This window comes from Camelus bactrianus, chromosome 6 (assembly GCF_048773025.1).
Source record: "Camelus bactrianus isolate YW-2024 breed Bactrian camel chromosome 6, ASM4877302v1, whole genome shotgun sequence".
NCBI classification, from domain to species: Eukaryota; Metazoa; Chordata; class Mammalia; order Artiodactyla; family Camelidae; genus Camelus; species Camelus bactrianus.
Window position 1 is genome coordinate 39,634,540 of NC_133544.1, and position 25,170 is coordinate 39,659,709.

At 42.6% G+C, this 25,170-nt stretch overlaps 1 protein-coding gene and 1 long non-coding RNA gene across 2 annotated transcripts; one reads left to right on the forward strand and one right to left on the reverse strand.

The window, feature by feature from the left end:
• Nucleotides 1-432: 432 nt before the first annotated feature.
• LGALS3 (galectin 3) lies at nucleotides 433-15,029 on the reverse strand. Its single transcript, XM_074365497.1, has 6 exons — nucleotides 14,916-15,029; nucleotides 8,549-8,570; nucleotides 6,561-6,923; nucleotides 4,608-4,696; nucleotides 2,108-2,273; nucleotides 433-741 (listed from the first exon to the last, which is right to left on the reverse strand). Exons 2-6 carry the CDS (start codon nucleotides 8,564-8,566, stop codon nucleotides 586-588), a joined length of 792 nt encoding a protein of 263 aa, XP_074221598.1. The 5' UTR covers nucleotides 8,567-8,570; nucleotides 14,916-15,029; the 3' UTR covers nucleotides 433-585.
• On the forward strand, nucleotides 14,521-24,390 carry LOC141577912 (uncharacterized). Its single transcript, XR_012507524.1, has 2 exons — nucleotides 14,521-14,657; nucleotides 24,071-24,390. It is a non-coding gene; the product is annotated as an uncharacterized LOC141577912 (long non-coding RNA).
• Nucleotides 24,391-25,170: the final 780 nt, after the last annotated feature.

Genomic DNA, 25,170 nt, shown 5'->3' on the forward strand with positions numbered 1-25,170 from the left:
GAACCCATGGGAAGATTGTCTCATATTGGTATCTATTAGTGATCTGAAAGCAGTGAAATATTATTTAGAGAGAAAATAGTTAAAAGGAGTCTAAATATACCAGAATGCTAACAGTAATTGTCTACGGGTCATCTATAGGTAAACATTTTCTTTCTGCTTGTCTCATTTCCTGAGTATGTGATGTTTCCTTAAGTAAGAAAATGGGAAAATGATTTCCTTGTAGCATCTCCTGGTTTTTATGAAATTCGAGAAGAAAGGTTAATTTGGGGGGTATTTACTCCTATTTCCTTTTAAAAAAATATTTTAGCAAGTACTGAAAACTTTGGGAGACTCTAAGGTAGTATTAATATTGCTACATATATCTTTTTCCATTGAGTCTGTTGTGCATTATCAAGAATAAACTGCCCCAATTAAGTGACATATAAAGACAAGTAACTCTTAGAATATTTATTAAATGGATGATTTACAAGAAGAACATTTGATGAATAAAGGTAAGATTTTTCACTCATAATGAATGTGAAACTTTTAAATGTGTAAGGTTTACATTAAATTTCATTTTTTAAAAAAGTATCTGCTCCTTTAAGATTATATCATAGTGTGTGAAGCGCTGGTGAGATTGATGTCACCAGAAATTCCCAGTTTAGTGATTTCCCTGAGATTTTTCATCCGATGATTGTACTGCAACAAATGAGCATCATTGACTGCAACCTTGAAGTGGTCAGGTTCAACCAGGACTTGTATCTGAAATGGCATGTACACAAAACTGTTAGAAATGCCTATTCAGTTCCAAACCATTCTGGCTCGATCTCAGGATGTCATCATTACACTTTTATGATCATTTGTGAACTGATTAAAGTCAGAAAAAATAACTTTACAGCAAAAATAAAATCCAAATTATTCAAAGATTTAAACAAAACAAAATTATAAAATTGTTAGAAGAATATATAATTGAAGCCACAAAGGAAAGGATGAATAGTTTGTCTACCTAAAACTTAAGTTTTTGTATGGCCTCAAACACCTGAAGGTAAAAATAAAAATAAATGCTAAAGTAGGAATTCTCTACTTAGAGTGGCAAATGTGAAGACTGATAATAACCAGTTTTGGCAAGAGCAGGGGAAACATACTCTCCCAATGTTTAGTGGATGTGTTAATTCCCTGCATCCTTTTGGAAGCAGCACTTTGGCAATACCTTTATCTAAATTTTAAGCATGTATATTCTTTGAATACAATTATTCTCCTAGGAAGCAAAGATAAGGACAATTATCACAGTATTTTAGTAAAATAAATAAAACCTTCCAAACCTTTTATTTGTTTGGAATATTTCCATACTCCAAATTTTCATCAAGAGGGTACTGGTTGAATTATCACATATCTAAACAATGAAGTAGTATTCGGTGCCAATGTTCTGCTAAGGAAAGATGGCCAGCAAATGTAGAGCATGGTCCTTGTTAGCCCTGCCCCTAAGGAGCTTACAGTCTAGCTTTTTTATTGCATACTCTACAGTCAACCCTAACCTGACCCTGTGGACCTAATAAATACTTATTGAAGCAGTGCTTAAAAATAGTAAGTGTGCTGCTTGTCATAGAAAATACTGGAAAGATATTCAGGTTGCAACCTTTGTGAGGCTAGAGGAGAGGGTAAAAGACAGAGGACTTTTCAAGTTAGTTGAAAAATCTACAAATTTTTCTTTTCTTAAAACAAGCATGTGTTTATTTATTTATTTTTTTGGTTTATAGTCAATGTGTTAGCTTTAGAATTTAAAAAAAAATTTAGTTTTGATTGCCATGCTAACTATGTTGTTTTAAGGAATTAAGTCTCAGCCCAACTGTACCATAAAGACTTTCTGCCTGTTTTATTAAAGATGTTAGTTTTCTCATTTTCAGAAAAGCTTAAACTCAGGGTGGTAACAGGGATGATGGTGAGGTGCCTGAATGGAGTTGGGGAGTGTGCTACTATTTCTGACACTGGTCCTCTGCGATGGGGAACAGATGTACTATTAGGTGTCCCAGGACAGCTGATAAAAATTCATTTCAAGTGCATGGTATTTTCAGGGTGATTCCCCATGAGAAATACACATTATCAATATATAATAGTAGCAATAACTTACTTTGAATGGTTTACCACTTTCAAATGGGAAAACCATCTGTCTTTCTTCCTTTCCCCACTGATTATCCAGCTTTGTATTGCAAACAATGACTCTCCTGTTGTCCTCATTGAAGCGTGGGTTAAAGTGGAAGGCAACATCATTCCCTCTCTTGAAATCTAAAGCAAGCCTGTTTTAAACCAAAGAGCAGAGTTAGTAAAATTATTCAAGTTGTACATTTGTATCAGATAAAGAACATATAATTTTCTAAAGAGCAATCATTTTATAAAATACAGGAAAATTTTCTAAACAGAAAGCAAATAAACCAGAGAACGGGTTCAAACTGGAAAGTATACTGGACCAAGTACAATAGCCCACTCTTACACGCAGGGCATACGTTCCAAGACCCCCACTGAATGCCTGAAACCAAGCATAGTACTGAACTACATATATACACACTCATTGTTTTCCTATACATACATACTTAAGATAAAGTTTAATTTATAAATTAGGCACTGTAAGAGATTAACAATTAATAACAAAAGAAAACAATTATAACAATGTTCTGTTATAAAAGTCATGTGAATGTGGTCTCTCTGTCAAAATATCTTACAGTACAGATTTAATGCCTTTTCCACCTTAACCAAGCACTTAACATGCACTGGGGCTGTAACTTTTGCAGTTTGAGGTATGACAGCAAAAAAACAAACAAACAAACAAAAATTAGCACGAGTTCCTTTTTTATTCCTCACAATTTCATGGATAGAATATTTGTACTTACTGTAGATCTCAGCAACCTCAGCACACAATTTTTTCTTTTCTTACTAAGTCAAGAACTTTTTCCCCTTTTCACTTAAAAGAAGCCCTTTACAGCTTTTCTTTGGCATGTCTGAATTGCCCACATCACTACTCTTGCTCTTTGGGGCCACTGTTAAGTAAAGTAAGAGTTACTGGGACACAAGCACTGCGATACCACAGCAGTGGGTCTGATAGCCAAGAGGGCTACTAAGGGACTAATGGGCACAATACGCTGGACAAAGGGGATGATTTCACGTCCTGGGCAGGACAGGGCTGGACCGCATGAATTTCATCACGTTACTCAGAATGGTGGCAATTTAAAATTTATGAATTGTTTCTGGAAGTTTTCCTTTAATATTTTCAGACTGCAGTTGACCTCAGGTAGCTGAAACTGCAGAAAGCAAAACCTCAGGTAAGGGGGAACTACTGTATGCAATGTACTACCACAGTATCTAAAGGTAAATGACAATAAGTACTGAGTATTTTGGCCTTCTTGTCTTTGGTCATATCCTTCCATTCAGCTGTAATTCCCTCTTTACCACCTCTACTCATGAAAACGGTCAAGGTTTCCTTGTAGAGGTTTGGGGCCACTTTGAGGGCACTTTATACCTGACAGTAATAATGGCTACTTCTTTCCTGCCCTGCCAGGTTACTTTTAATCCCTGTTAAAGGTAAGCCTACAACATAAAAAAATGCTATCAAATACATGGCTTCCTCATAGTTAATGAAAAGCCTAGTCCTAAAACAGCAAGAATGAGATAATGTAATGTTCAGTATCCTGTTGCTAAGTTGTAGAGTCATAATAATAAATGTGTTAAATATTCCATGATGTGAAGTGTAATTAACTTTTTAACCCTGTTTCTTCTCCTTGGATGTTAATACAAACACAAGTCCTCTGGTTGTTGAAGTACTGACCCAACCCATCAGTTTCTCAAAGTGTGCTCCACTGAGCACTAATATCGGAAGCAGCTGGTGCTCTTGTTTTAAAGCAAGGTGTGCACTCTAGACATACTAACAGTGATTCTTCGGGTATTTTCATTCACCCAGTAACAGACACACACAACCACCAATGATTAAATTCACAGGGAAAGGACCAATATAGTCAAATGGCAGTAGGAATTGTATTTGACTAAATAACCAATGGGTTGTATTTTCTCAGCAGTGAAAAGGAAGATAATTGTCATCCCTAACACCTCAAGGATTCTTTTCCTTCGTGTAATTCCTCATGTAGATTTTGCAGGACAAAGTAATAATATTTTCAGTTCACTACTTAATCATTTCAACCGAAATTGGTTTTGATCTGCCACAGTCTCAGTCGACATCTCTTTGACCCTAATTTTTGATGGGCTTTGTTTTTTAGACAATATATGGCTCACAGGTGGAGGGATGGCCAAACATTACATTACAAAGGCTCTGCTTTCCTTTAATTCTAAGGCTTTCCCTGCCAGGAAGGGCCACAGGATAGGTTTTTCTGCTCTTTCTCCTTGTCCCCACAAAGTAGAACTCCATTTTATTCTGGTTCTGGGAGAAAAACAAGATTTAGTGAGGGAAACCTTGTCTTCTTGGTGGGAGTGTGTATTGATTTATGGGAAAATCCCAAACTACGTACGGTACAGCTAAGATTCTAAATGTGTAATTTAAAAAATTTGCTAAAATTCAAAAGAAATCACCCTTTATTCCAAAATCAATCACCAAATATGTTAGACGTGCTACTTTTGCTCTTTACCTGTTTGCATTGGGCTTTACTGTGCCCAGAATTGTTATCAGCATGCGAGGCATGACTCCCCCAGGCAAAGGCAGGTCATAAGGCACATTCTGGGAATAAAAAATACATATCAATAAAGAGTCATGTTTTCTTAGGGCAAGAAAGAAAAGATGGTAAAGTTCAACCACTATTTATTATGTGAATAACATATAACCCTGCTGTCAGCCATCTTTCCAGGCTCAGGCCTTGCCCAGGGACTGAAGAGAGAAAGCTCTCTACACAACCACAACGATTAATTGAGGATAAGACCATCAGTTCACTGGTGCCAAAGATGGACCACGTTCTCTTTTAGAGCACTGTCTGTCTCATGAGGAGGGCCATCCCAATCTACAACTCATCCACTTAGCCTATTTTCTGAAATGGCTTAAGCCAGACCTTGCAATGAACAGTAACATTTTTGTGCCACTCTTAAGGTCCTTGTCACGTAACATGCTTCATCATGGTTGTTCTGCTCCCTGAGGGCAGGCATCATGTCTCTTCCTGGGCTTCTGAAGTCTCATATGTTCCACTCACATGGGCCCAATGAAGTGCTTTGAATGTGGCAGGTACTCACTGTTTGTGGAATGGACACTTTCCAGTTAATATATTCCCCAGTTCATTCCACAAATATTTACTGACCATCTATGTTCAAGGTGCTATAAATAGTCCCATTTGCTCTGTCTTTGGCCTCTTCTATTTTTCCTTCATAATTTTTTCCCTCTGGGTTCAACCATCACCCAAGTCTTTTCTCTCTAGCCCTGATCTGTACTAGTCCTGGGCTTCCTCTAGTCTGGCTTTGCTCCTGGTGCTGCAAATCTTGACAGGTGTGAACTGCGGTTGTCTCCCCTACCCGCCCCACAATGAGTTTCCGCTTTGGGCTGACCCTTGACTGGTGCTCTAGTCGTCCAGCCTTGAAGAGTCATCTCTGACTCCTAAGACCTAGCCACCAGATCCTGGGGTTCTTCCTCTGCAATCTCTCTCCCATCCACCTCTTCCCTTCCACAGCCCCCATGTCCCACTCTGTCTCAGCTGACTACCTGTCCGTGGTCCCAGCCCACTCAATGCCTCCCATGCTCTAAATGCCCTCTCTGTGCGCTCCCCAAGCTGACCCAAAAACAGATCAGATGCTACCTGTGCCGCCATAGTCCTGAAAGGGACTGACCCCATGCTGCTTTTGGACTCTCCCCTCAGATCTGTATCTTTTCCTCCAATTAGACTACTTGGAAGGGAGGGATCCGTGTCTGAGATGTCTGGAGCCCCACAGAGTTAGGTTTTATGCTTAGAGTTCATTTTTTAAAATGAGTTTTAATATAAATGAAAATTCAATCCTTGGATCACAAAATTATCTTTAGAATGTTTTTCAAAACCAGATTACCTTGGTTCCCCAAAGGCTCCTTCTATAACCACAGGCAGCTTGTATAACTCTCTATTGCCCATTTCCTCATTTGTAAAGTGGGGAGAGTAACAGTGTCTTACAGGGTAGTTATGGGGTTAAATGAGATCATCATCCCTACAGAAGCACACAGCTGGCACATGTCATATACTCAATGTTTATTAATGATAATAACAACCCAAACTTCCCCCATTACTGTGATCTTAACTTGATGTATATTAAAGCTGCTTTACAGATGCCTTCAAAAGATGCATGAGCTTCTCTTTATACTAAAGCACACATACTAAACTCAACACGAACAATTATTTTTTCTATTGGACCAACAGACACTGTAGCTGGCCCTTGCAAAGTGGCCCTAAAGCAGAGAGTTTAAAGCTTCAGGTCTCCCTGAAGCCCTCTGCAGGTCAGTGCCCAGAGCCAGCTCCCAGCCAGAACACTGCAAAGTGATGGCATCACCGCTCCAGACAGATGCTACATTCTTCATTAGCTTCATCCCAATATCACAATCAAGTATATGAAATGATTGGCTGGCTGCATCTTACCAGTGGTCCAGAAGGGATGCCAAAGGGGCTGGCCGCAGGGTAGGCTCCAGGAGCACTTGGCTGTCCAGAAGGTGGGTAGGCCCCAGACCCACCAGGTTGCCCTGGGTAGGCTCCTGGTACAGTTGGTCCAGGATAACCAGGTGCTGTTGGGCCAGGGTAGGGCCCTGGAGGTGCTTGACCAGGGTAGGCCCCAGGAGGTGCCTGGCCAGGGTAGGCCCCAGGATAGGTGCCTGGAGGTGCCTGGCCAGGGTAGGCCCCAGGATGGGAAGCTCCTGGGTAGCCTCCTGCCCCAGGCTGATTTCCCCATGGACCAGGCCATCCTTGAGGGTTTGGGTTTCCAGACCCAGATAAGGCATCGTTAAGCTGGAGAGAAAGACAGAAACAATTATAGGATGAAAAACATCCAGAAAAACAGAATTTTCAGGTAAAAAGGAATATGTGCTCTAAGAAGTAGAGGGATATGGTGAAGATATGAAATTCATATCAATAAAAAATTTTCCATCTATTAGTTTTGAGTTCCTAAGAGTAAAATTAGACTTTGAGATTATGCTTGCTTTATCACTTTATTCTAGCCTCCCGTCATCTCAGATCATTAAGGGTTGCACTTTCATAATTTGCTTAAGTCCTCCATGTAAATGCACATACTTTCTAACTGACATGAGAAAAACAATCACAAAAATCAGGATGCTCTTGGGCTGCAAACGTTCCAGCAAGCTGGCCCTGCTCGCCTTGGCCCTCTCTTCGCTGGCTGTCTACTGCCCGTCAGGTGCAACAGGGAATCCACCATTCAGTGCCATCCAGGCTAGTATCAAGGAGGCTGCCGTGTCCAGCGGGAGGCGCCTGGGATGCGGAGTCAGAAGATTTGGTTTGAAACCGAGTACCATCCATCAAGAGCTCCAAACTCTCGGAGCCATCTTGTTACCTGTACTGGACTTAGTGTTATTGTTTGTAAAACGGGGTAAATGATCTATTTCATGAATTGTTGTGATAAACAGATGAGGCAGCAGCATTTGGGAAGGCTCTTTCTAGACTGCAAGGCGCTTGTGTCCTTTCTCTCCAGGAAGAGACTCTACCTTCTCCCTCCCCATTTTCTCTGCTACAGTATTTCTTTTGCAGAGTGCTAGGTGGTGCATAGAAGACATCTGCGTTGATTGAACATTATCTCCCGGGACGGTCTGATCCTTTGATACAACAGGAACCCAAACCCCAGACCTGGTATTGGGGCAACAGAGTGAGGCTATGAAGGGAGCCCATGGGGTCTGGGGAAGGGGAGAGAGAAACAGAGGGCCTGATGATGAACACCAAACTGGTTTTAGAGAAGACAAAACTGGAGTTCATGGCTGGGTGTGGTGTGAGTCATTCTGTTAAGGAATTTGGGAACACATATGCATACTAATAGGAATTTATTTTGGCTGCTGCTTTTTCCAGCATTTGGGAAGGGAGGAGGGGTAGAGGGTACTACAGGATTTAAAAAAAAAAACCAGCACTCCGTAACTGACTATACTTAAATTAAAAAATTTTTTTAATTAAAAAAAAATCAGAACACTCAGACTGCACCACACTTCCTGTTGTTGCTCAGTTATTTCTCAGTGCCTGCCGGTGGAATCCACCCACTTCTGTCCTAGGCCTCTTGGTAAAGGGTTACTGTTAGTGAGTCCCAGGCCTCTGCGTGCCTTGCTTTCCTCCCAAGTCTGTTGCTGGAAAAACAAGACTCCAGCTAACAAGCCCTCAATGGACAGGTGAGGCAGAGGAAGCCACATGGTGGGAAGGTTAGAAGGGAAAGTCTGGTGGTTAAAAAAACCTCAACCTAGGGTAGGGGAGTATATATGTGTGGGTATGGAGGGCTATGTGGGAACTCTGTACTTTCTATTCAGTTCTGTTGTGAACCTGAAACTGCTCTAAAAGAATAAAGTTTATTAATAAAAAAAAAAAACTCAACCTACATGAATGTATATACATTAGGGTAGGAAAACATATAAAACACTTACCGAAAAACTGTCTGCCATTTTCCTGAAAGGAGAAAAAAAATACATAGGTTATCTTACAAGATTTCACTGGTTTCTGTATGAATTTAACATCCCAAACAGCTTATTCTGCAGCTCTAGTCAATCTACAGGCATTCTTCTAACATAAGCCAGTCTCTATAAAATGCACCTAAGTCAATAGTGGGGAACCACAGAGTGTCTCATCAAAGGCCAGGGATGCACTCCACCTAGATCACCATGCCCTACATCCTATTTAACTCATAACTTTAAACTAATCATGCTAGTCTGTGTCCTGATTCCTGGGAGTAACAGGCCATACAGCGCAGGTGGGAGTGGGGAGAAAAACGTTCTGCCCCTTTCCTCGGTAACAAATGTCAACGGTCCTGGTTTGTCTTTGGTCCTCCTTCATCTTCCTTCCTGTAATCTTCTTCCATCACATTACAAAAAGTGCTAGTGTGTTAATATCACCCACCTCCCCTCGGGTTCCCACTAACAGCCCCATGCCCTCTTAGGGTTTTAGAAGGAAAGCAGAGTTAAAAAACAATGCCCCAACCCCACCCCCGACACAGCTGCTGCCTATTATTTATTCCTTCATTTGCCTGCTCTGGGCCAGGCATCTTTCAGGCTCGGGTCTGGGTTTGAAGATGGAATCAGCCAAGATGTGTGGTCAAAGGGTCCACACTAGGAGAAATGACAAGTGATGGACACTGTGAGCTGGACTGCCTGCCCTGGGAAGCCATAACCGGAAAGATCACTTCTAAAGGGGAAGGGACAGTGCTGTTTGAGCTAAGCCTTAAAGGAAAGGTGAGATTGGGATGTGGAGCAATAAAAAAGAAAGACGGGCACAAGATCACAAGATGATGCTTGCTGGTTCTTTTTTTTTTTTTTAAGTTACTTGTCATTCCAAATGAAATCTCTGGCAGTGTAAGTTAAAAAAAAGAAAAAGTCAGACAATGGGGAGGAAAACATTCTTGGGTAGGATGCTGCCAAAGAAGGTTGGCCTTGCCCAAAGCTGTCTCAAAGGGTGGCCCTGAGACATCACTCCTGCTTCTCCTGCTCCTTCCCCTGTGCCAGGTTCCTCACCCAACACGAAGTCTTACACCTGCTCCTGGTGCAGATGCTCTGGCAGTGAGGGGAGGAGGGCAGCTCCAACTCCTCAGGCCTGGTGAGTTTTCTCAGCTCAGCATCACCTGTGCTATGGACAAAACGACCTGGACCTTAAATAGTCAGAAGCTCTTTTTCCTTGAGTCGCCTACTTGTGATATTTACTCAGTTATTTTAGGAAATGACATTGCCCCAAGGGATCCAATAAATGGTAGCTGCTTGACAGATCCTAAAAATGTAAAATATTTCATTCTTTTGTAAAACAAACAAAAACAGGCAGAGCTCCTCCTAGAACTTAACGTGTGCTTCACTTACACAACAGATATTTTATCCTACTCTGCTGTTATTTATATCACAGTTAAATATTACCTTCCAATAAATTTTTTGCACATCTTTTTTAAATCTGGGCATTCTCAAACATATTTGGGAACACTTAAGTTCCCATTGTTACCACTGTGTCCATCTTCCAATGTAGAAAAATGATGGCCATTTGTTTGGGAAGTCACAGTGACTTTCCCAGGGTGAATAGTCACAATATTTCCTAGAGCAGTCGAACTCTTAAAGCCAGCATTGGGTGCTCCTCTGTGCTTCCTTCCCCAAAAGCCCGCCACTGCCTAGAAAATTGTGCTGCTACTGCGGGTGAAACTAATGAGTTGTTACAGAAAAGGGAAAGAAAGGACATTTCTTAAGTCAAGAAAACAAAGCTGCTCATTTTAGATGCCAGTAAGAAAGAAACAATCTTAAACTTCACAGTGGGCAGAAAGCTCAGTTCCTTTGATTATACAAATTGTTCTTCCACTCCTGGGCAACATACCCAAGACTCAGCAGTAACTTTGAGTTTTGACTTCTTTTAAACATCCCCATTGTGGAGGGGCTTATTCCCAACCTCAGCACCACTGACATTTCAGGTGGGATACTTTACAGTGAGGGGCTGTCCTGTGAACTGCAGGATATTCAGCAGCAACCCTGGCTTCAAAACATAAGATGCCAGTGGGGAGGGTATAGCTCAGTGGTAGAGTGTGTGTTTAGCATGCATGAGGTCCTGGGTTCAATTCCCAGTACCTCCATTAACTAAAAAACAAAAAACAAAACAAAAAAAACCCCTGTAAGATGCCAGTAGCAACCCCCTACTCCATTATGACAGCCCAAAATGTTTTAAGACATTGCCAAATATCCTTGGGGGGAAGTGGAAGAAGGCAAAATTGTGCCTGGTCTGAGAACCACTGGCCTAGGCTGATTAGCATGTGTATCCCCACACACATGTACAAATGCAGGTCAATAAAAAAATAGAAAAGTAGTTTCAATTGGTAAAACTAGCTACATCTGTACCATTGGCCTTGTAACATGTCTTATCAACATAACTCCAAATAAAGTTAGATGTCTTTAAAGGCTAATTACAACCAGAAACTCACACAAAGACAGCATTTCCAAAATTTAACATTTATTTTTTTCAAAGTCTCTGTTCAACCATATTCAGTTTATTTTCCAAACCGACCAAAACAATTTGAGAAACAAAGCAGATTTCACTTTATTTCCACTGTGTTTCACATAACACCAAGGATGACAGTTTGGATTGTGTTGTGACACATTAGACAAGCCCATTAGAATAACACCACCCTGCATTTGTGTGGTGCTTTTCAGTTTACAAAGCACTTTTGCACCTTACCTATTTTGATTCTGATAATAATCTTATGAGACTGACAGGGGAAAATTAATATCCTCACTTTAGAGGTGAGGAAACAGGCTCAGAGAGCTAATGCAGTGACCCAAAGCCGTTCTGTCATTGGCAGGCCAAGGACCAGGGTCCAAGCATCCTGACTCCTAATTCAGGACTATTTTACACCAGTATAAAACCTCACCCTTTTTTTTTTTTAATTTTCCCAGGGGGGAGGTAATTATGTTTATTTATTTAACTTGTTTTTCAATGGAGGTACTAGGGATTGAACCCAGACCTCATGCATGCTAAGCATGCACTCTACCACTTGAGCTATACCCTCCCCCAAAACTCACACTTTGAAATTTTAAAGTTTAGTGCTTTGAAAGTGTAATCAGCTCATTTAGAAATTAATTCTCTGGCTTATTCACTCAGAAGTGCATAACATGCTGAATTTGTAAACAAATTAAAAAAGAGATCATCTTTTTACCAGAAAACCAGCTGGATGACTCATTCAGCGTGCAGTGATACTGAACACAAGGATGCCATTTTGCACAGTCACTTTGTTAATTATAAACACAATTAAACTGATAAAGCGTAGTTTTCCAAAAACTGGGTGTGCATTGCATTGTTTTGATTATGCCAACTGCAAACCATCAAATCTCTGATGTTAGAGATGTTAGAACTTAAAAAGAAGAACGAAAAGGCAACAAAAAACATCTATTTGGGTAAATATCTTCCTTATTTGCCTGAAAAATTTCTTTTTTTTTAAGATGAGTAGTTTATAAGGAGAGAAAGAATCAAATGTAAAAAAAAAAAAAAATCTTCCCACTCTACAGATACTATAGGTATGTGAACTCCATCCTGACATTCCCAGAATCAGAGAATTTTGAAGATCCAGAGGAGAAATACTACATCAAAGACACACAAAAACATAGAGGAAATACTATCTGAATTTTCACATTTGGAAAAACCTACAGGAAGTAGTTCAGTGTTGCTTTGGAATAAGGAATTTAAACATGAGTCAGAATGCAGACCAATTTAATTGGCTGCTAATTGCAGCTTTTCCCTTTAATAAAGAGTGGCTATCCACTGCAGTGTGCTATTCTAGGCCCACCTAGCAATTAATCTAGTTGCCCAGGTTCTCAGGAGCACTTCTGAAATTTCTGCCCACAAACGGCCCCAACATTTACACAAGCTGTAAGGGAAGTAGATCATGAACATAATTTCTCAGAACCCCAAGCACTGCCCACACTCCTTTCCAAAGAACACAGGAGAGGCGGTCTACTTCCTGTCTTTATTGAAACACAGAACAGGGCTTGAGGAAAGTCCACTTACCAAAGCTAAATTCAGTGATGCTGGGTTAGAATAAAGGAAACTGGCCCTTTACTAGGATTTCTTTCTCATCATAGTTCCTCGGCATCAAGGAAGGTAAAGTTACTTTGTGCCTCTCAGTTACTGATTTTTCTTTTTCCCTTACGGAAAAGCTGGACATCAGACAAGAGAGAACACATGATACTTAGTCAGCAGCAATTTGGAATTACTGCCCTGGCAGGCTTACCACTTGGAATTTAATGAGAAGAACCAGTTCAGGCACCAGACACAAAATGTTAACTAGCTGTCCTCAGCAGACGCCTCTGTCCCAAACCATCACAGGAAAGAGAGGCTATGTTTTAGATCAGTCTCAGGTACATGATGTTTACAAGCCAGCTGGTATTGAAGATAACAGTCTCTAAGTTATACTTAACGAACATAGATCTCTGTTGCAATTAAGATTTAGAGTCTGGGCGCAGAGGATATAGCTCAGTGGTAGACTGCATGGAGGTCCTGGGTTTAATCCCCAGTACAAAAAAAAAAGAAAATTTGAAGTCTGGCTAATGAGGGTTCTAGGCAAACAGCATCTAAATTACAGTGAGACCAATACTGGCCTTCTGACCTCACTAGCAATAAGTGAAAAGTCTTTATAAAGTACTTCTGCATGTTTGCAGCATAGTAAAATATCATTGATTAAGGACCCCTCAACAGAGTGACTCTTGCCTATCCCATTTAAAAAAACCTAGCTTTTGGGGTCAGTCTGTCAGTCAGTACTCCCCGTCTTCTGCTACCTAGGTAACCTGGTGAGGCAGCCTCCTAATATCTCTAAGCTCAAAACATTCAAGAACCATCATCAATCTGGTCCCCAGAATATAAACTAAGTGTGGACTCTAAGAGTAACCCCCTAAACACCATTAATTTAGGAAGCAGCTCCAATATCCCATAGATCAAGGGTAAGGTACAGCCATCAAAGGAATGAAAGACTATTCCAGGGATTCAAAGTCAATGTCTGAAAAGGAGACTACTGTGCAAAAATAAATTTTTATTATTGAACTTTAACTTATATGGAAACACAATTTCCTAGTATGAAAGACAAACTTTATAAACTTGAGGCAAATGAATCAGAATTTTGGAAGTTGGTGAAAATTTTCTCTCATGCTCTTTGCCAAGCAGTCAATTTTTATTGCTGTCATTTTCTTCAGAACGAAAAGAGCCTGTCTTCCATTCCTTTTCCAGAATCCCAGAAGCACACTGGGTCACTGAGGTCCAACCGTCCTCATTGTCCAGCAACCCAACTCCCAGGAGTCACTTTACAAATATTCCACAGTATCTGGAATAGGAGTCGCTAACTTTAAGGGGCTGGCGTGAAGCATAAGTCACAGCCTCAAGCCCCGTGTCTCTGAGCGCCTACTTCTCGGAGTGGACGCATTTTAGTGCTTTTATTTGAGCAACTGACAATCCAGAATAAATCCTCAAACATGTTTTAAAAGACCCTCCCCCCCCCCCCTCTAGGGCTCTGCACACTCGGACCAACATTCGGCCACACCCCACCCATCCTCTGCACAGGTCTGAGATCGTTAATGCCCAAATCTGGGCAGGGATGAGTCACTGATTTGCAAAAGCTGAGGGTCTGCGGTCTTTGCCAAGCAGGGCACATGTCCACTCAGCTTGGGGCAGCACCATTTTCTGCGGGATCAGCATCCAGAGAGCGGCTGCAGCCCCTGACGCAGCCGGCCTGGTAGCAGAACTCATTTGCACCCCACACAAGATCAGGTGGCCAACAGCCAAGTCAAGGGTCGCAGGAGCCGCCGGACAGAGTCCCGCGGCAGTGCCCGCTGTGGAAGTGGCAGGGACACCTGGTTCCTCCCGCCCGAGTGGAGTGGGGGCTGGGTGTGAGGAGCGCCCGCCCACCACGCACCGCGGCGGGCCCTGGGCAGCCGGGGGCGGGAGGGCGCAAGGCCGGGGCTGAGTCGCCACAGAGGGTGTCCCGTGCTCCGCCCGGCGTCCGCAGACACACCCGCCCGCCGCGAGGATGTGCAGGTGAGTCTCTGTGAAGCACTGCTAACTCTCCCCGAGTCTCAGACTCTTCTCTCGAGGGCTCGAAGCCTACGGACCCGGGGCTGGAACTGGGCCCACCGCTCCGCTCCGCCTCACGCCGTCTGCGCCCGGGGCCCGCTGCCCCCGGGAAGCCAGGCCCCCTCCCCCGCCCAGCCCTCCAGAGGGACCGCGCACCGAGCAGCGGCCGGAGCCGCCAGCAGGCGGGTGCCCGTGCGGGTCCCGGCGCCCCACAACACTCACCGACGCCCTCACTCGCTCGTTTGCCGCGGGGGTGGCTCCGGCAGAGGCGGTGAGGTCCTGGCCGGGCGGTAGCTCCGCGCTTCAAATACGTGCGGCCAGGCCCGCCTCTCCCGGGGCGGGGCCGCCACTCCTGCCAGCCCGGCCCCTCCCTGTGGGCCAGGTTGGGCGAGTCCCCGGCCCCGCTGGACACCCGGGCGCCGTGGCTCCAGGGCGCAGAGGAGACGCATGACCACGGGCAGTGGCGGGTGGGACCCCGACTCGCGGCCCCCATCTCCGCAGCGCCCAGTCGGTCCCCTCCGCACCGTTCCCCGTCCCCACGTTCAACTGCCTCTCTCCAGATTCACCTGCTAACTCCTCAGACCAAGATAGGGAGAGTCTGCGAAGCTTCATTGTGTGCTGCTTTAGGGAGTTTTGCTTACTTGCTTGCTTTAACCGTGTGCGGGCATTCTCATCCCTTCTGCATTTACTTTACCTAAATCCGTTCTCAGCGTCAAAGCTTTCCCAAGAATTGCACAGCGACTTCGGTCACTGGGAGGGCCCTGTCAAGTTTTCTGAGATGCTAGGTGATATGCTTCGTATTCTTGGCCTTGTATTCATTCCCGTTCTGAACTGTGATATGGGTACACAGACTGAGACTATTCTGGCAGACTGGGAGCCCTAAATTGTTTTGCTGTTGCTTCCCACTGGGTTCTTAGTAAAGATTTGTTGAATGAATGATAGAAATAATGAATCACTTCCTAGAAAGTCTGTATTTTTTCCAAAGATTGGAACGAGTCCTGATGAAGGAGGGAAGAGTTAAATATAAACGTATGTTTGGAAGAGGCAGGAGTAAAATAAAATAAATCTATGGCTCTAAGAAAGGTGTTTACAACAGTGATGCTTCCAAGAGAGATGCTATTTGTTCAGTAGGTAATAACTTTGAAATAGAGCTATGGATGTATAAGATGAATTTTTTTTAAATTCAGATAACCATTCACAAAAATTAATTTGAACTGGATTAAAGACCTAAGTGTATGACCTGAAACTGTAAAGCTCCTAGAAGAAGACAGGGAAGAAGCTCCTTGACATTGGTTTTAGCAGTGATTTTTTGGGTATGACAACAAAAACACAAGCAATAAAAGCTTAAAGTAAACAAGTGGGAATACATCAAACTAAAAAGCTTGATACACAGCAAAGGAAACCATCAACAAAATGAAAAGGCAACCTACAGAATTGGAGAAAATATTTACAAAGAGGTTAATATCCAAAATACGTAAGGAACTCATACAGCACAATTGCTGGGGGAAAAAACAGTTAAAAAATGGGAAGAGGAAGCAAATAAACATTTTTCCAAAGAAGATATACAAATGGCCAATAGGTACATTAAAATGTGCTCAACATAGCTAATCATCAGGGAAATGCAAATCAAAACTACAATGAGATGCCTTCATGCCTGTTAGAATCACTGTTATAAAAAAGACAAGAGATGAGTGTTGCAGAGGATATTATAAAAAAGACAAGAGATGAGTGTTGGAGAGGATATGGAGAGGATATGCCCTGTGGTGGGAACGTAAATTGGTGCAGCCATTGTGGAAACAGTATGGGGGTTCCTCAAAAATTTAACACTAGAACTATCATATGACCCAGCAATTCTGTTTCTGGGTATATACCCAAAGGAAATTAGGTCACCATCTTGAAGAGATATCTGCCCCTCCATGTTCACTGTAGAATTATATATAATAACCAAGACCTGGAAAGAATCTAAGTGTTCATTGGTGGATGAATGGGACAAAGAAAATGTGAGATATATTTCTGTATATCTGTATCTATACACATACACACACATAATGAAATATTATTCAGTTATAAAAATGGCAGGAAGGAAATCCTACCATTTGTGACAACATGGATGAAACTTGAGGGCATTATGCTCAGTGAAATAATTCAGAGAAAGACAGACACCATATGATCTCACTTATATATGAATTCTAAAAATTTGAACTCATAGAAACAGAAATGTGGAAACATGGTTTGGTGGTTGCCAGAGGCTGGGGTGGGGAAAAAATGAGGAGATACTGGTCAAAGGCACAAACCTCCAGTTACAAGTTGAATAAGTTCTGTGATCTAATGTATAGCATGTGACTATAGTTAGCAATACTTGAAAGTTGCTAAGAGAGTAGATCTTGAATATTCTCATCATGCACACACAAAAAGGTAACTGTGTTAGGTAATGGATGTGGTAACTTGTGGCAATCATTTCATATATATGTATATATATTCATTATATATAAATATATTTCATTTTTATGTATATATAAACAAAGTTCAGATATTAGCAGCTACTATTCATCAAGCACTTATTATATGCTTTGTATTATACCTGGTGCTTTACATACATATATGGGAGGGGTAGGTATTTTTATCCCCATTTTAAAGATGAAGAAACTGAGGCACAGAGAATTAGCTATGACCAAGATCACAACATAGATCAAATTAGAAGTATGTTAGGGTCTAAGAAATTGCCTTTGGAAATAGGATATTTGCAATTCAAAAGAGTGGGGCAGAGAACAAAAGCAATATAGGAAGGAAGGAAGAAATAAAGGAAGGGAGAATGAGGAAGGAAGAAAAGAAGGAGGGAGGGAGGAAGGAAAAACACCATCACCAACAGGCCACCAAAAGTTGATAGATTTAGAAGTTGGAAGGGGTCATTCAGAAAAGGAAAGAATAGTTGAACACATGGTGGAATGATCTCTGAGAGAACAGAGGAGCAGACTTGCTCTTTTGAGTCCAGTGTCTCAGTTCTGAGGGACAGTTTTCTGTCTCAAGTGGGATTCTGAGTGTGACTGAGAACATATGTGAGAAATTCTCTGTATTTGCCTGACTGTGTCTGGGAGCCTTTGGACTTTTGGCTAGAGGAGGAAAGGACTTGGTGCTAGACAGCAGGATAAGGACAAAGGACTAGGGAGGGGATGTTGGAACCAATCTCAGTCTAAATTATTTTCTGGGTTGGACCCCAGAGACAGAGGAACGGGGCCAGAAGCTGATGGAGCTGTCCTTGTGAAAGCTTTGTGAGAAGTTGCATCAAGTGACAAAATACAGCCCTGGGATGTGAGGCAGCAGTTCTTCCCTGTTCTGCACACACCCCGGGGCTTGAGGCTCTTTGCAGATTTCCAGAGCAGACTTCTGGGACAGACATTAGCATTCTCACCAGGGAGAACCATTGGCAGTGTCACCGGGAGTTCCTTCAAGTAGGCATTTCCCAAGGGGTGGGCAGATGCTGCAGCTGGCATACTGGTTTGTTAGCATGAGAGTGGTCCACATAGGCCACCTCTTTGAGGACACACTGAGCAGGGGAGGGGCTCAGGAAGGACCCTGCTCTTGCAAGAACAGGACTAAGGGGAGCCTGTAAATAACCTCAGTGGGACAAAGGAGGCCTGGCTGGAACTGGCCAGCTGGTGCTTGTGATGTAACTTGGTGATACAGTTTCACGTGTTCTATGTTTTGGGCAATGAGTTGGCTCAGTAAACCAAAGTGGAAAATGGAAATGTGATATCATGGTGTAATCTCTGATACAATGTGATTGAAGGATGGAAATTTATAAAAAGTCCAAATTACATTTTAACCCCCTCCAAATATATTTAGCTATATAAATCTGTATCTTTCAATCCATCTGTCTATAACTAATTCTAAAAAATAAGATACATTAATATTTTTTAAATGTATGATTCACAATGGGCAGCAACCTTACAATGAACTCAGGAATTACATAAAGTGACCCAGTAGCCTGATACTGTTGGTAGTGTGGAATCCTATGATGTCAGAGAACAAAGGATATGCGATATATAAAACTGTATTGCTCCTAAGAAAGTTGAGAGAAGCAAACATTTACATTTGGAATTTAAGTCTGACCTCCCTTCTGTTACCCTCCCCTGGCTCACCCCACCCTGGCCACAAGGGCCCCTTAACTATTCCTCCCTGTACACAAGATTCGCTCCAGACTTAGCATCCTTGCTCAGGCTGTTCCCTGTATTTGGAACTCTCTACTCCCATTATCTGCTAACAAACTCTCTGACCTCCCTCAAGTTTTTGCTCAAATAACACCTTCTCTATGAGTGTACTATTTTACTACTCTACTTAAAATCACAACTCAAAAGTTCCCCAGTTCTAGTAAGATTTTAGGAACACATACATATTCTACTTTAAGTAAAATTTAAATGTTTTTAAAATAATTCATTATTTTAATATTTAAACAATGTTTTCCATTTGGAAAGGAATTTCCTAAAGAGTATTTCATTTATTATATTTATTTTCAAAATCAAAAGGAATTCAAAAGGGGTTTGTTGCTCTTTTTGTTGGTTTTATTTTGGTTTTTTTTTTTTTTGGCTTGTTTTAAAATAACTAAAGACCTATAGTTAAAGAAAATAAACCAAGGAATACATAGCAAAACAACTTTTTTTTTTAACATTTTTTAATTGATTTATAATCATTTTACAATGTTGTGTCAAATTCCAGTGTTCAACACAATTTTTCAGTCATTCATGGACATATACACACTCATTGTCACATTTTTTTCTCTGTGAGTTATCATAACATTTTGTGTATATTTCCCTGTGCTATACAGTGTAATCTTGTTTATCTATTCTACAGTTTTGAAATCCCAGTCTATCCCTTCCCACCCTCCACCCCCCTGGCAACCACAAGTCTACAACTTTTTTTTAATATATAAAATTTCTCTTTTTTTCTCCTTTATGTTATGATCAGAAATGAAAGTTTTTCTATGTTCATAAAGATATATTTCCTACCCACATCATGGAAGGAGAAAGAGGGGAGTGAAGGGAACAGGGAAAATGAGGTATTGATGAGACAAAGATGACATGAAAAAAAAGAACAAGAATTCTCAAATTTGTTCAGTCTCCTTCCTCTTTGAAAATCTCATGAAAAATATGAAAATTTTTTCACCGGAAAAAAAAAAACAAAAAAACAAAAAAAAACCAGCAAGCATATCCATACCACTTGACTGGATTCACAGATTCCATGAAGCACATGCATACCTCAGAACAAAAAAACGCAACCTAGAGAGACAAAAAAAAAAAAAAAAGCAGAGAACCACACAGAGCTGGACACACAAAAAAAGGAGGAAGCAAAATCTAGATGCAGATTATCTGAATGGAAAACCTTCCTTCTTCTACAAACAAATTTTAAAACCAGGAGAATCTTCACAACTTTAGACAGGCAACAACATTTCTTACCACTTGTCTTAAAAACATTAAGAAAAAAAAAAACAGTCAATTGCAGATTACCACTCCCAAAAAAGTTTCCCAGTTCGTCATGCTGCTGATACCCCTTTATGATGCTCTGATTTTTCTTTTTTCTGCAGTTTCTATCAATTTCCAGCATGCTATAGAATTTTCTTATTTCTTGTGTCTACTGTGTTTTTGTCTCTACTGGTTCCCCCTGCCTTTCTCCCACTCCCTCCCTGACTCTAGAGTTCTTTGCTTTATTATTCACTGATGAATCCAAGAGGCATAGTAGGCACTCAATATTTTCTAAGTAAATAAATTCACAGTGTGGGCACTGGAGAAGAGTCCTGTGGATGGTTTTACAACTCTCAATGCTCTTCCCTCTAGTTAACCATTTAATGCTTCTTAAAAATGATTAAAAATTTGAGTGAAGAATTCAATTAATAGATTGATTTGTTTGTAAAATACAAATTAAAAAAACAAAACAACAACAACAAAAAACTTTTTAATGTCTATTCCTCAGGGAACTAAAAGTTGACCACTTGTTTCAGATAAATAGACCTGGCCTCAAAAGCAACTCCATTATGAAGCAGTTATCAGCTAACCCTTCAGTACAGTTTGCACAGAAAATTCAAATTATGTATGGTCTCCTTTTAACTTTGTCTTATCTTTTTGTTGGAGGAAATAGATAAGTATTATCATCTTGCTTTTACTGTCAGGGAAAGTGATTTACTTATACAAGCTCCTGCATGTTTAAGAACAGAATCCAGAGGTCCTGACTCTTACAGCTCGTCCAGAAAAGCACTGAGCAGAGAATCCTTGCAGGGACTGGCTAATGTAAACTAGAGAGAAAACTAGGTATAATCCGGTTCCTAAATAATTCTTATGCTCGCTAAAATAACCAGATAGTTCAGCAATTGTGTAAAGGGGTTTCTTTCATCCTGTTTTTCACCGTAAGAGGGAAATGTGCACATGAAGGCACTCACTTGATAGAACTGAGAAGGTGTCTCGCTTCCTTCAGGATACACTTGAAAGTGCCTTAGTGGCTGGACTGTTCTGTGTTGCTGTCCCCTCTAGGCTTACACACAGAAGTCTCTGGGCCGGAGATGATTCACTATGTGGCTGGGGAGCCTGGCCGTCAACTTACTTGAAAGGATTATCTGTAGTAAATGACTAACCTATGAGTATTAAAAAGGAGTTACCCACAGGAACGGCCTTTATCTCTTAAGAAAATGCTGTAAATCTTAAGACTTTGAGTCATGAGGCCACATGGCCAGGAGTGGCATCACTGCCATTAGAGGACTAGCCTCTGGTAATAAGAAAAAGCAATGGCCAAAGTGGTTGTTATGGAGACAAGGGATGAGTCACCCTCTTGCTTTTCTTTCCAGTAACTTTGGGTCATCTTAGGGCTGGATAAAGCTCATGCCTTCGCTACTTAGTGGGCTCACTTACACTAATCATGTGCTCAGACATCTTTTTGGCTTCACTTCCTTAACTGCACATCCCCACACACCACTCTTTGGTGCCAAATCCATGCCCCTTAAAGCTAACAAAAGAATTTTGCTATGATCAGGGTGTGCCTGAGAATATAGCATGTGTACATATGCAGTAAATGGCTCGATAGTACCCAACCCAAAGCCTGAATTAACTCTTCCAAGATAAGTACAAAAAGCAATGTAATGACATCGATAAAAATATCACTGAGTAACTTCTATGTACAGATCACTGTGCTATTTGAAATAAGAGACAATCTCAGTATTAGCCCTCAAACAGCTGCTAGAGAGATTTTAAGACCCTGATATGAAAGCAAGGACCCTGGGGGAGACATCTCTGCAGGAGTGGGAGGAAGAACTTTGAGGAAGCTGGCAACATGCTGCAAGGGCCAGAGGGCATCTGGATGAGGGGAGCTTTTGGGTGACAAAGCCAGGGAAAGGAGCAGGTAAAGAAGAGAGCAAAGAGAGACTCTCCAAGGGTGAGTAAAGAAAAGAGAAAAAATAAAGTGGAGGTGAAAACAGAGCCAATTTTTTTTTCAGAGCCAAATTTTTAATAGAAAAATAGAATTGGAGAGGAAGGGTAGAGAGAGGATAATAGGAGAATTATGAACATATGAAAAGTGTGAGTGAGCTGGGAACAAGCCAGAAAAGAGATGAGAAACTACCCAGAAACCAGCACAACAGAGGGCCAGATAAGGAAGAATGTCTGACAGAAGATGAAGCTCTTTTGAGATATGAACAGAAGTATATAGATAGTAAGTCTTATAGACAGCTGAATACAGGAAGCCTGATAACAGAAAACAAACAGATCTTTCCAGTTTTCACATTTGGACCCTGGAGAACCCATGGCAGGCTTGACAGTTCTGTCTGTGTCCACGGAGTGTCAATACTCCCAGGTAACAAGTGAGAAGCTGAGTCAGGCGTTGGGGCATTTGGTCTGTCTGATGTCAACAACTGGACTGTGAACTTGGAAACATGTGGAACGCGTGGCTGGCAGACCAGGGGACTGAAAGAGATGCTGGGTGTTGTGGGAGCGCAGTATACCCTGTGAAGCAGAGCAATTGCCCGATGCAGAACCAAATGGTTGTGCCTGTCTGCTGTTTCTAGTCCTGGTTATCTGCACATACTCCCTTCATTCCAGAGGCGTTTAGTGGGGGCCTAATATATGCCTCAACCATTGTGCAAAATCCAGCCCTCAGGCTTGCGAGATGATGGCTTTGTCAAAGCCTGGTCAACAAGTGAAAGGGGGCCTGTGGCGGCGACATGCCCAATGCTGGTTTGCAAGGTGCCCCGCTGTACCCTAACCAGAGCTCCTCAGGGGTGCCGTGGAGGCCATAACCTCCTTAGAAAGGAGCCCCACTCTTCTTGGATGGGGAAGCCAGCAGCACCAGGGAGAAGGTCTCCCCAGTGGCCCAGCAGGTGTGAAGACCCTTCCCCAGCCCAGCCTCGCCCTGGCCACCTCGGCCGTGCCTTGTCTGTCCCTGGAGCCTGACCCCAGGCCTGCCTTCTGCGCTAGCTACCACCAGAACCCCCAAGCCTGCCACAGCAACTTCCCTACATCCACGGGGTTCTAGAACACCTACCGCCCCATCACAGCTGCTGCCATTACTGTTGAGAGAGCCCGGAGCCAGGGTCTGTGCATCAACCACTAACTAAGCTGTCTCTTTGCAGGAACATCAAACAAGGAAAGGGATGGAGAGTGTATTCCATTTGCTAGGGCTGCTGTAACAAAGTACCACAGACTGGATGGCGTAAACAACAGAAATGTATTTTCTCACAGTTGTGGAGGCTGGAAGTCAGATCAGGGTGTCGGCAGGATTGGTTTCTCCTCAGGCCTCTCTCTGCGGCTTGCAGACGGCCGCCTTCTCACTGTGGCCTCACACGGTCTTTCCTCTACACGTGTCTTAATCCAAATTCCCTCTTCTTATAAGGACATCAGTCATGTTGGATTAGGGCCTACCCTAAGTATCTAATTTTAACTCAGTTCCTTCTTTAAATACCTTGTCTCCAAATACAGTCACATTCTGAGGTACTGGGGGTTAGGACTTCAACATTTGGATTTTGGCCGGGGGACATAGTTCAGCCCACACCGGAGAGAGAACGGGAAGGGGTAAGGAGAGGATGAGGGGTGTTATTGTAGCCAGTGTGGTCAGGGATCGTGTCTCCATGGAGGTGACATTTGAGCTGAGACATAGATGATGAGGAGGGGCAGCCATGTAAGGATCTGAGGAAAGTGGGACCAGCAAGAACAACACTGAGAGCAGCAGCAGAGACAGGTGGCAGGATGGCCATCTCCTGGACGTCTTCTCCCGCCCACTTCTCTAAGAAATCCCCTCCCACCATCCTCGCAGGGGCAGCTCCCAGCAGCCACGTGGGCACTTCACGCCCTCTTGCCCCAGCAGGAGCTGACAGGATCAGGAGTGAACCTTTTTTTTTTTTTTAGGTAGAGGTGCTGGGATTGAACCCAGGACCTTGTGCATGCTGAGCATGTGCTCTACCACTGAGCTATACCCGCCCCCAAGGAGTGAACTCTTGAAACAAGCTGAGCGTTTGCATTCTCTCACCCAAGCTTGGATTTGGGTCCTCGAGAGACCATCAGTCAGTCGGTATGTGTGGCTGCAATGCACCATGTAAATTTGTTCTGCCACGTGAAATGAAGATAAGAGAAAGCTGATCTGCAGAAAGGACTCAGAAGCTGCACAGAGAAGGATGTTCTGACGTATTAAATGTCTGGTTCCAGGCCCTTTCTGAGGCCTACTCTCATTTCTGCATTTTATATGTCACTCTTGACCACTTCCACCCCACCGCGACCACCACCCCACCGCGACCACCACCCCACTGCGACCACCACCACCTTTTTAAAATCATTTTCCTGCTTAGGCTTACTGAAGTTGATTTCTGTCACTTGCCACCAAGAGCCCTAATATAGAACGCAAGCCCTCCTCCACGGGGCTTCACTGAAGTCCGTGTGACTCCTTGTGGACGCTGGGTTCTCTGCGTGTACTGCTTGAGACCTGAACCAGAGAGAACTGGCTTTCAGTGCTGTTGCCATAGCTACTGCTACTTGACTCATGTGCCAGGACTTCCCCACTGAATCCCACACTGCTCATCCACAACTCAGGGACCTGGGAGACACCCAGCTCCTCGGAAGTCTTTTCTGGGAACCTGGCATTGGACTGCACTTTCTGTGCTAGGCAGCCTGTCCACTGTCTTGCTCAGACACTAGACTCACTCAGGTCCACGATTTTCTGGTCTCCATCTCCAACAGACACTCGTGGGTGCTGGCCTCCACCTTGCTGCATTCCCCAGGACTGTCATCCTGCTTGCTACCTACCCCTCAGCGATTCTGTCCTCTTTTCTCCCTCCCGGAATCACACACACACCTTCCAAAGTCACACAACTGCGTCTCCCCCCACTGCAAAACTACATAGGCTTGCTTTATATGGATTCCTCCCAGCCTTTTACTAAAACTGGAACAGTCCAAATACTCCCTGGGTGCGTCTTCTCCAAGCTGCCAGCCTGTTAGGTTAGGGAGAGCAGAGA